At 42.2% G+C, this 12,500-nt stretch overlaps 1 protein-coding gene across 8 annotated transcripts in view; it reads right to left on the bottom strand.

Moving 5' to 3' along the window:
• Positions 1-12,500, bottom strand: part of LOC122265647 (uncharacterized) — a 56,073-nt gene that overhangs the window by 6,879 nt on the left and 36,694 nt on the right. For all 8 annotated transcript variants that reach the window (XR_015191616.1, XM_086543931.1, XM_086543926.1 and 5 more), the window contains exon 2: positions 117-326. Coding sequence is in view for 7 of the 8 variants with exons in the window: in XM_086543931.1 (XP_086400057.1) it covers positions 117-326 (210 nt within the window). In the remaining variant the exon portion in view is untranslated. The remainder of the gene's footprint in view (positions 1-116; positions 327-12,500) is intronic.

The raw sequence follows: 12,500 nt of genomic DNA, 5'->3' as shown, positions 1-12,500 counted from the left end.
ACTATTGTTGACATCCCTTATTGATCTCTTATCTTTTCTCTTGATAGCCATCTATTACCTCCCCATTCATATACTTGCTACAACCCCATAAAACGGTCTGGTTTTGGTCGTCTCACCTGCAGGCTGGAGCGGACCCTGAAAACGTCATAGTGGCACTTTGCGTGGTCTTCGTGCGAGCGTTCGTGGATCAGGAGGTTGTAGCTCTTGCGGAACACCCTCTGGCAGTAGCGGCACACGAAGGAATTCTCCGTGCCGGACTTCCTACCCTCACACAGCACTTGGGACTTGCCGTTTTCCCAGTCCCCTTCTGGCATCTTGATGGCGTGCTGTAGAATAGACAGAAAAGAAAGATTTTGAGAAAGGCTGGGATGGAAGAAATCCGTACAAACATTATAAAATATCCACAAAAAGGGGGGAAATGTCCAGTCCTGCTAGATATTTCTGATCCGATTTGTTTGTGTTCGCTAAAGTAATCCACTTCCTCGCACTAAATCTAATCCATCTTTTGCCGTCTAAACGACGGGAGCCTCTGCGACTAGGCCTACCTGAGTTTCTATCGGCGTAATCAGAGCTGAGCCCCTACGACCCACGTAATGCCACTGGTATTTCCAGCCAGAGGTTTAGAAAAGCAACAGGTGCTGGGGAACAGTTGTGGCTGGAGGGAATAACTTTCGAGAATTCATAAAGTCGTGAGTGTGTTTGTTACATATAAGTACATTTTTGTTGAATAATCTCTGTTAAAGAAGACGGTTATAATTTGCGTATGCTTTAAAGTTTCAGACTTTTTTTTTGCCAGAAGTGGATGCATTTACACAAGTCGAAACACAATATTGTGGCAGACATAGCCCTAATAATTACAATCAAGATAACAGGCTGGCGGCTTATGCTAAACTTTGTAACTTTATCAGCGCTACACGAGCCTCCCGCCCCCGGCACACAAACACAGAGATGCCGCAGTTCAAGGTTTAGCGTGATCCTCCTCGTGTCCGGAACAATTACGCGACCGCCGACCATCAACCTGCCAATAATCGATCCAGACAAGAGCATTCCGACACTGCGTTATCAGTACGTCAAACCACGAGCCTACGATGGCTATCGGGAGTCCCATCGTCCAACATCGGCAGTCGTGTCCTGTCGGCACGAGGGATAGCCGATACTGAAGGACTCGCCGATGGATGGGATGTCTAGAGACTTTGAAGGAAGAGATGAGAGGGTTGGGAAGTTTCGCTATCTAGTTTTTTCCTAATATATCCAAGTTCGAGAGGGAAAGATCTATGAAGGTAAAATGCTGATGTGGAAACTAAGGCGGCAAATTTTAGACGAGGAGGGTTATTTACGGAAGGCCTCGTCCTTATCCTCGTCTTCCTTTCTCCTCCTTGTTATCTTCGCATCTTCACGACCTCGGCGCGACCCTCTTCTTTGGGAAGCGAAGGAGACCGGTCCCTACGTCATTAATACGTGCTGACGTGACAGATACCGCGAAGGAATCCTCGCTATGGATCCTCCCGCTGTGCCTCCGACGGCGCTGGGTGTGGGGGGTCGAAGGAGGGGGAAGAGGGAGAGGGGACACTGAGAGGCCTTGCCTACCTGACCTACGTGTGCTTGTCAACCGGATGCTTAGACTCCGAGGGTCAACTGCCTTTGTGTGTGAGTGTGTGCGCGTTTTCAGCAGTGATATATGGAGAACCAATCCTATCTGCTATATCAGTGAATAGTAAACATGATAATGATTAATAATAAGTACCTACACTAAAGTACCACGAGTCCTCATCATTCATATCAAATGGAAAGGCTCATTAATCATGAATCAGTCGGTGTTACGGACACTGCAGTGATATTGTATTCCATATTTCCGGGACACAGTAATGTAACCGTTTACTGGAAAGAGGCCTAATCAGGACATCGTCGGAAGACAGATGTCAGTGTTATTTCACACACACACACACACACACACACACACGCATATATATATATATATATAATATATATATATATATATATATATATAAATATACATAAATATATATATATATATAAATATATATATATATATATATATATATATATATATATATATATATATATATATATATATATATATATATATGCATTATATGTATATAAATACATACATATATGCACGCACACACACACACACATTCTTTTATACGTATTCATATGTGTGTGTACATATAGAAATGAATATATATATATATATATATATATATATATATATATATTTATATATATATACATTATATACATATATATGTATATATATATATATATGTATATATATATATATATATATATATATATATATATATATATATATATATATGCATTATATGTATATAAATACATACATATATGCACGCACACACACACACACATTCTTCATTCTTTTATGCGTATTCATATATGTGTGTACATATAGAAATGAATATATTTATATATATATATATATACATTATATATATATATGTATATATATATATATATATATATATATATGTATATATATATATATATACATATATATGTGTGTATGTGAATGTGAGTATACATATATGTATATATATTGTCTCGTGACCAGAAGTAGCGATCTCGCTAGCCTCATTCTGCTCAGCTGTATATAATGCCCAATCAACTTCATGCCCCATAAGGAGTTAATCCGGTCTATAAAGTCACCGGCAGCGTTGGAGAAATACACATTTTAACACCATCACTACTCGCTATCCACACTTAAACAGAAGATTGAATATGCAACCAATAACCCAAACAACCGGAATGAAAACGCAATTAGAATTTCAAGTAGATGGACTTGGGGCGGCGAAGTGGCAGGACGCGCCTGACGGAGGTGGGTTGCGTGAGGGCAGCAGGTAGCGGCCCGGCGGGGGGGCTCTCGAATCTAATTGATGAAGTCTATCTTCTTATTACGACCCGTCCATCACCATCAGTTCGGGCTCAGCAACGTTCCGGTGGCGCCATGGGTCGCTCTCAACCAGACTCTAAATGGCGACCTTCAGAGCTTCCAGTGGCGGACTCGAGGAAAGGAACAAAGCTGTCAGCCGCTCCCAGGAGGCGTGCGCGACGGGGGTCGAGGACGGGGTTGCTGTAGTTCTTTGATGTATGTCCGTTTATGGTATTACTGATTTTTTTTTACTCCAGTTAGAGTGATAGCGTACTATATCACGGGGGAAATAATCAGGTTATTTTGCAAAAACAGAGAACATGAATTCACAGGAATGTTATGCATGATGAAAATAATGTTAAAAAAATCAGACGTTAACACCATACATTAATGGGGCTGAGCTTTACAACAAAACCATGCGCATAATTGCATCTGTTCACTGTCGATTATCATTTAGTTGCTGTCCTTGCAACTGCTCCTCCAGATTTCATTACTGTTCCAGACCATCAGAACATGCAGACCGTGACAGCCGCAGCCGCGCCAAGGACGAACCCGGAGCTGTGACGTCACAAATTCAAGTCGTGACAACCAAGCCTGACCGACTCCTCTTTCCCGGCGAACCACTTTACCCTTGCGCCCTTGTCCAAAGATATTCCATAAGAAGATGATGATTAATTGAGATAATGTAGAACGAAAATGATTAATTGGGAGGGAGAAGGCAAAATGAAAGTGATTGATCGAAGGGGAAAGAGAAGGTTACAGAGAAAGAGTGCTGACGGTCTGTGTCGGTTACATATTGTCTTGTCGCGACCGTATGATTGCTTTGCCAAGACGTGATAATGAGGGCATTAATCATTCATCAGATTTATATGTTAATTCAAAAAATAACGAGAGAGAGAGAGAGAGAGAGAGAGAGAGAGAGAGAGAGAGAGAGAGAGAGAGAGAGAGAGAGAGACCGAAACAAAGGAAAAATGTCTTGCGTGGTTTTATAGGTGGGCTGCGGGACACACGTTCGCGCCAGGTATCCTAGGTGTTGCTGGGAGCGGTGCTGACCTCTGGCTGCAGCGTGCGTAGTTGAGTTGCATTGCCATCTGTGTACTGAGGCGCGTCCCTCGGCGGGAGACCTCTAGAACAAATATAGTCTTGCGTTGATTGTACGGCGAACCCGTTGATTTACTTGGCTCGAAGCTCCGAAAGTTAATGATTTATTCCATGTAGTATGACTTTTAATCCAGGTGAAACGTGGAATGTAGAGGAACGCAAATCCTACTAAACAAATCGTTTATGCCCTTGCAACTGCTTCACGGTAAACCTTCAGTTCTTAGTGAGGAAGGCGCGGCATGAGCGCACGTGTGGGCCAGCGGTGAGGCGCGCGGCCGCCAGCCCGACCCCGGCACTGATGACATAATTGTGGGTGTAGGAGCGAAGGTGGGCGGCCGCACCATCGCCAGGCCTACATAATTGCTACCTCACACGACCGCGCTATAATTACATTAATTGAAACGAGTTAGATCTTGTGAGTGTAAGTGATGCGATGGGGTCAGAGGTGACCATTGTAAAAGCGCGAGCAAGAAACCTCATTTTCCTCTTCTCCTCAGGGAGTGTTTGTGTATTCTTTGAATTTCTCATGCCCACGCCCCTGATCACTAATCGCTGAACAACGGCCAACATTAAATATGAGGGCATTTCCCGGCAAGGGGTATGTGTACGAAGAAAACGCAATGGAGGCTCACCCACGGTTTTCGGAGTCATGGGTCAGGGTGTATTACAGTCTCGAAGGAAATGCCCAGTGACTATTCCATTGGCCTTTTCCTCCCCCGACATGACCATCGCCCCCCCCCTGCCTCTCCCGTCTCCCTATCTCCATGGCTTCGTGGGAGGACACATTCGGGAAACTAATTAAGTGCCTCGTGACTGAGCAGATAGTCATCTCGCTCTTCAGTGGAAGACTTTTTTTTGTTTGTGTTTTCTCTTTCGCTTTCTAGAATTCCATTATATGACCACAGGTAAAGGTCGTACACGCAGTACATGTGGTTAAGAATTGTGTTAAAGCATGAAAACGGTCAGATACCTATATATACCTATATATCTAAAGATCCTTATATATCTTACATATCTATATCTATGCCTATATATCTACCTATCAGCATGGAAAGTAGCCAATATTAAGAGGAGTGCATCATGATAACAAATCGAGCTTGCGAATTAGCATTACCAAAAAGGAAAAAAGAAGGAAAGAAAAAAAAAAAACGAGAACAAAAGCAAGTAAGCAACGCAACCCTCTCCAGCCCCATCAGGCAGGACATGAACCATCACTTGCAGCATCTGCGTGAGGCTTCTCCAGGAGGACGCGCATCATGGTGGTCTAGGCTGTACTTTATCAACTTACAACAAACATTAATTAAGTTAATTGAATCATGCTGGGTTTAGCATACCTCCAGCAGGACGCTTCCCTGCTCTATTCTTTTTCTTCCCCTGCCATCCAAACTCTCCCGAGACAATCATCCCCTGCCATACACGCTGTCTTAAGTGTTTTCTGTCCTGTCAGACAGGCTATTCCTTAAAACAAGACCTGGGCATATGGTAGCCTACTCAGTCTCAATTTTTTGTATGAATATCTTGTCGTCATATGATTTCATTTGCTGTCTTGTGACACGCTGTTGTCATAGAAAAAAAATCCTGGATATAGATATATCGTAGAAAGGAGTCCATTCTGAATTGAGAGCGCGTAGTGACATGTAAATCCCAAGTGCCTGAGGTGAAAAACATCCAAAGAGCCAGGATCCTCGCAAGGGCAGGGACGTACACAAGGCTCCGGATAAATTATCACTATTATTCTCGACCGAGTAACACAATTCAAGACTTTACATGATAAGTTGGCAACATTATTCACTTCTCGTGTAGCCACCAGTGTTCTGCCGACCCTTCCATTCATAGTTTATCCACTCATTAATGAAAACATTTAATTCTAGTGTGCATTGTACTTTGGTGTACAGGTTCAATTAAGACCAGTAAGGAGAGAAAGATATGGTTATTCTCTAGTAACGAGAGTTAAAGAAAATGGACAAATGCTATTTATATACACGTTTCGCACACTCTTCATTTCCCTATATTTTAAAGGTCTGATGCTATAACGTCAAGAGACAGGAAATCATAAATCGTTAAAACGAGGATAACCATGTTCAAATCTTCTTGCTGTCACATTTGTCTTTGTCAGTCATCTGTCTCGAGGAAACATACTTAACATTCACTATGGTATTGCGAATAGATAAAGAAAAACAAATCCCTTTATTGCATATACTAACTTTGCATTAAATACAGTTTTGCGCGTCACGCATTCTTCAGCCGATTTATGCCCGACAATAAGGCTTATTATGCTACAAATACACGTCCTACGCAAAACAAAACTCTAAAAATAGGCAGCGGTGCATCATCACACCCTCTGCTGCCGTAGCTCTCGTATCCGATTCTACTTCCACGCAACAGGTTGTCAGTATTCACTCCATATGATTACGGAAGCACATCTGTAGTAAGCCACTAAATAGCGTCTCCCTCGTTACCGTGCTAATGGATAATTCATTTTCATACATATCAATAATTACCCAGGGTGATTGATATCCGTTTAAATTCTGGGTCTCGAGCGGCCAGAACCCAGGTGGCTCCCCCTAGCCTGCCTCCCCGCCACAGGTGTCGGCTCGGAGGAGGGGTCGATGGGGATGATGCTTAATTGGTATACTTCACTTACGGCTCACGAAATTGATCTACACACTCAGAACTTGGTAAGGATATGGAAAGATAACAATCCACGGATGTCAATCAAGCCAGACTGGAAAGACTTGTAGGATGCTCGGGATTTAAGACGATCGTTTAGGGATTGTGAATAACATCTATTATCCTACGCAACTGCTTGATGAGTAGCGGCAAGTATGATACTTGGAAATTGAGAAATATCAACATGAAATACCTTTCAATTATATATGTATCATAGAATTACCTCAGCTTGTGGAGAGCTCCAAATGTTTCTCTCGGTAAAATATATTCCTTTTTACCACCGGAACCCAAATTAACATAAATTTTCATAGCAGCAATGTACACGACAGGGAATATCAATTCCTGGTCACACCTGCACCACCCACAACCTCACCTCCCCTACTAACACCTGCACCACGTCTGACACTATTACATTTCTACTGCTTACACCTGCACCAGCCACCGCGTCTCATCCCCAACACGAATTCGTGTCACTAAAATCTCTTTGTGTGTCTATGCACGACGTATACAGTAAGATGATATTGTGGCAAAGGACTATATATGTGTGTGTGTGTGTGCGTGCCTCTAAATATGTACGAACACGCACACGGACACGCACACACACACACACACACACACACACACACACATATATCTATACGCACACATCTACACGCACTCATATCTACACACGCACACACACGCATCTACACACACACAAACATACATACACACATCTACACACATACATCTACATACATACGTCTACACCCACACCCACACCCACACCCACACCCACACACCTCTTTATATATATGTAGAGACGCATATGCATATCCTCTCTCTCTCTCTCTCTCTCTCTCTCTCTCTCTCTCTCTCTCTCTCTCTCTATATATATATATATATATATATATATATATATATGTGTGTGTGTGTGTGTGTGTGTGTGTGTGTGTGCGTGCATATGTATATATGTATATACATATACATATATACATACATTAATTACACACACCGAAACCCACACACACACACACACACACACACACACACACACACACACATATATATATATATATATATATATATATATATATATATATATATACATATACATATATATACATATATATGTATATGTATGTATGTATATATATATATATATATACATACATATATATGTATATATATGTATTTATGTATATATATTCATATATATATATATATATATTTATATATATATACATATATATGCAAGTATATGTTTGTATGTATGAATGTATGTATATATGTATATGTATATGCATATGAATATATATATATATATAGAGAGAGAGAGAAAGAGAAATAGACAAAGAAAGAAAGACAGTGACAGAGATCTACGTGTGCATATTTTTCAAATCATAAAATATCTCTATATACATAATTTGCAGTCAAAAAGCACATGGTCATAATTTCTCCACCGAGGATTTATATTTACCCGTAGTAAGCCAAGCCAAGCAGCCATAAACTTTATTCTTAATTCCCTAAGTTACGGTAAAGTTCCCCCGGTATCATTACATCGCCAAACTGAAGTCACAGCCATGAAATCCCGAGAAGCGCGACACGAGTTCGGAGGAGCAGTAAACATCCGGGCCCCTTCATGGCTGGGCTTTGTTCCTGACAAATACAAACCTCGGACGTCACTTTCCTTCCAGACCTAACACGTTTCTATCGCCTTTCATTTTCTCTCGAGTCAACTTGAATCTTAGATAGGCAAAGGGACCTCTGTGAAAGTGTCCGGAGGAAATCACACGTGACAATTGACATGGACTTGTATCGTGGAGGTCCTCTTCCGCTATGTGGTATGAAGGAAATTTAAAGAAGAGAAAGGAAGAATATATATATATGAAAAAAAAATCATGCCTGTGCTAAAGAAAATGTGAAGGTCTTAACAAGTGTCCGTAGTATGAAGGTGAATGGGGAATTGGCATAAATATTGACGCGGCGGATCAGTACATCATGATAATTGATCTGATACACATACAACTACAACTACAGATACTTGTCACTTTCCTCACACAGGTACACAACTCAGCGCGAATCCGCCTAGCTGTGTAAAGGATACGGATGTATGTACAAACACACACACACACACACACACGCATACATCGCATGCCAACCATCCCAGATGCAAATGTCCCGTGGATGGGCTGTGTTCACCGTCACACAGACAAATGCTCACGTCTCATTCAAATGTAATTGATGACAAATGAAAGTGAGTGTCCCACGTCACGGACCCAGATACACAATGGTTCTTAGATCCTGCCGGCCTCACGACCTCTGGTGGGACTCTTGCAGGCACCAAAGGGGTTTGCATGTGTTGCAAAAGGGTTTAGATATGAAGGAGCCATCGTGATTAATGATCGGGCGTGAAGGGGCACAGCCCTGCTAGAGCAGCTGAGAAAAGGAGTGAGCGAAGAAGAAACGGAGGGAGAGGAAATAACAAAGAGAGACGATACTGAAAAAGACGCTTTAGATAAATGAAAAAAAGTCTATTGCTTGTGGTTTTTCTTCAGTCTTCACTCTCTCTTTTGATACTCACCACATACTTCTTATATCACACCAGCTCTTTTACAACAGCATAAAGGATTTACAGAGGTATAATAATACCGCAAATAAGCATGTAATAACGCTGAAAAAACACCCAGCTTACGGTTACGGTAACTCTGCACAAGTGGTATAGAAGTGCCCTTCACACCTGCTGGCCGCAGACCACCTGTATCATCCGTTCATGTGATCGCGTGTTGTGAATCCACATTACGTTAGCATTGTTACTCCGTGGTCATGATTATAACCATTATCCCTTTCGATATCTGGAAAATTAGATGAGTGTATAGGTGGAATTCATATCGTTTACCAGATTGATCGCTAAGTTGAGGTTTGAAGATTGTTTATGGCGTCTAGAACCCTGGTTGACTACCAGATGTCATTACTGTTGTTGTGACTATCAAAAACAATATTATCCCTTTACTTCGGAATACTGACTAATCTGAATATCTGTGATTTTGATGATGTTGTCATCATTATGAGTGTGGATAAACCTGATATGGTATTATCTTCACTGTGATTAGTGATATTGAAATACTTTATATCAATGTCGGTTTTGCTATTGTAGTGATGGTAACACAGAGCTATGGCAATGCTAATCTTAGAATAATAATTTCTGGTAACATACTGATTACATTTCTGATCTTTATTAAAATAGTCTAATCATAGTAACGATAGTAACGTTAAGGTGTCACGGGCATTATGCAACCAAAGAGAAGCTGTGTATATGTAAATTAAAAACAGACGTGATATATCTAATGATACTAAAGTGTAGATATTAACATTACATTATGGAACATTACAATAACAGACAAACAATAACAGCCTTTCGTCGAAGTAGAGAATAATCATCATAAAAAAAACATTGTTTCATCTCCTGCTGATAGTGATTACTGTATTTACACCATCTGATAACCCTAATGACTTCCCTCGCCCTCTCTATTTCCAGCTCAGGTAAATACAGGGAGGAGGGAAGGGGAGGAGGGAGGCGGGTCTTGGGAAGAGTATGGGAAGGGAGGGGAGGGGATGGGAGGAGGGAAGCGGGCCATGGGAAAAGGGATGGGGGGATGGAAAAAAAGGGAAGAACAGGAGGCTGAGAGGGAGGGAGTGGGAGGGAGGTGGTACCAAGCCGCACGTCGGTAGGTATAGTTTACAGTTGTTTACACTGTATATAATGTGTCCTTTGCCCGTTGTTTAAATGTACTTAATACATTGTGTTGGGCCAAACCCATTATGTATAGATCATTATCTTATCTTAAGAGTCGTCCATCCTGACAACTGCCATATGGAGAGTCATCCTATAAATATTGACGTATGGCGAAACTGGCAAATATGAGAGGAACACCCTCAGTTGACATGAATTATTGTCTTATAGATGTGAGTCAAGTTAGACCTAGCAGTAATTACAATATAACGTACTAGGAAGATCTAGTACGTTATTTGGGATAGATTGGAATATTCTTAAAAAAATGTAAATTTAAGTAAACTTAGAGGAACATACCAGTATTATGGTATGGAGGAAAAGCGCGTAGAGTACAAGGGAGGGAGAGTTCTATAAGGCTTGTGTAATAGAGGTAGAGCCTTAGGAGACAGACACAGCAGAGTGTGTTAAGATGGAGCTAAGGTATAGGGACACAGCTCTGGCCACAATACCTCCATAAGTCACCCTTGGTGGTTGAAGAGGCGTATACCGCGCGCACGAACCTCGGGGTGATATCATTAATGCTTTTGGGCTGATGCATTGTTTGAAATTATCGGGCAAGATCTTGGAGAGGTGAAAGGCCAAAGTTTGGGACTTGTGGTAAGGACAGCGTAGGTCGCCGGTAACCATAGTGATTAACGTGTGTATATGAATAAAAATAAAAATGTCGGTCATGCAACAGTATGGATATACCAGGGATACAACCACATAAGAACCTTAGGTGCGGGAAATCACGAAATCATGAAATAAATGGGGAAAACAGAGATGGCGTTAAGGATAATTTTTATCTAAAGGGCGCTCCGCGGAAGATGGGCGCAAGAGCCGCTCATCACAATGCACGGGCGGTACGTGTGCGCGTCTCAATTCGTCATGGACTCTTACCAAACGCCTCGTACACGCTGAGCGAAGGATCGGATATTTCTCCCTTATCTCGAGCCTTCTTAACTTCTCGGGGTCAGGGCCTCCAGAGCTCCTTGGGAGAACCATCCAAGCAGAGGAGGCATGAAATGATGACATATAGAGAAAGAATGAGAGAGAAGACGCACAAAGAAAGATTAGGGGAAAATAAAGAGAGACTTGCAAGAGAGAGAGAAAGGATCGCTGGCCAGAAACTCTCGACGGTTTCGTACGCGACGGCGAGTGTGGGCCGCGAGAGTTGTTCTCCGCCGGTACGATAATTTGTTTTACGTTGTTATCAGAAGAGTTTAGTTAACACCCAGAGTCTCTGGAGCGACGTCCTTGAGCCCCGACACCTCTTACAAGATCCTCTTGTGTCCAGAACCGCGCAGAAATAAAAGGCAAAGGGTGTATATCGGCCCTTCCTTTGTAGTATGGGGATGCAGACTAAGGAGCGATAAGATAAAGGGATTCGAAATTCCATGTAAAACTGCCCGGGTCACTTGTAGCACCGGCTGGGGAACAAAGCGGCAAATCCTCGGGCATTGTCAACTTATCAACATCCGCCAGGCCCACCGCCATGGTCTCTCCCCACCCCGTTCACACCACCGCGGGAGACTGGAAAGAAAGTGTTATCAAAGTGCACCTTCCTCGTCGACGAACTAGGCAATGAAAGGGTTTGTTTGAACCTCCGAAAGGGATCGTAAGTACCCTAGGGGGGTCCGAGGTACCTTGTGGTTCACAATACCCATGGCGACGTGGCGGGAACCTGCCCAAAGATACTGAAAGGCGCCGCACCCAAGGTTATCGGCGAGGGTTTTATTGAATGTTTATTTCCCACGTGTTAACCTTAACCGCACACTGCATGCGTTAGCACATCAGACATTTTAATCATGATGGAAACTTGATAGTCGTGTTTGAAAATTTCATAGTACGTGTGTTGAAATACGGCGTTTTAAAGTTTATATCGCAAATGGCATCTTAGTGCGAGGCAGGTGAATAGAGCTGATGGGGCTAGACTTTTAAACTCCATGGGTGAGCTTAAGACACAACGTTCATGTTTCAGTGCTTCTTACGTGCGATTTGTGTTTATCTCCACATGGTTTTGTGTCACCTATGGCTGACTCTAATTAACTGTGCCTGATCAGA

The sequence above is a fragment of the Penaeus japonicus genome, unplaced genomic scaffold, assembly GCF_977035675.1.
Source record: "Penaeus japonicus unplaced genomic scaffold, GWHDUDI00000001_assembly GWHDUDI00000014, whole genome shotgun sequence".
NCBI lineage: Eukaryota > Metazoa > Arthropoda > Malacostraca > Decapoda > Penaeidae > Penaeus > Penaeus japonicus.
The sequence above is the reverse complement of the archived record's forward strand: the minus strand, read 5'-3'. Positions and strand labels throughout refer to the sequence as shown.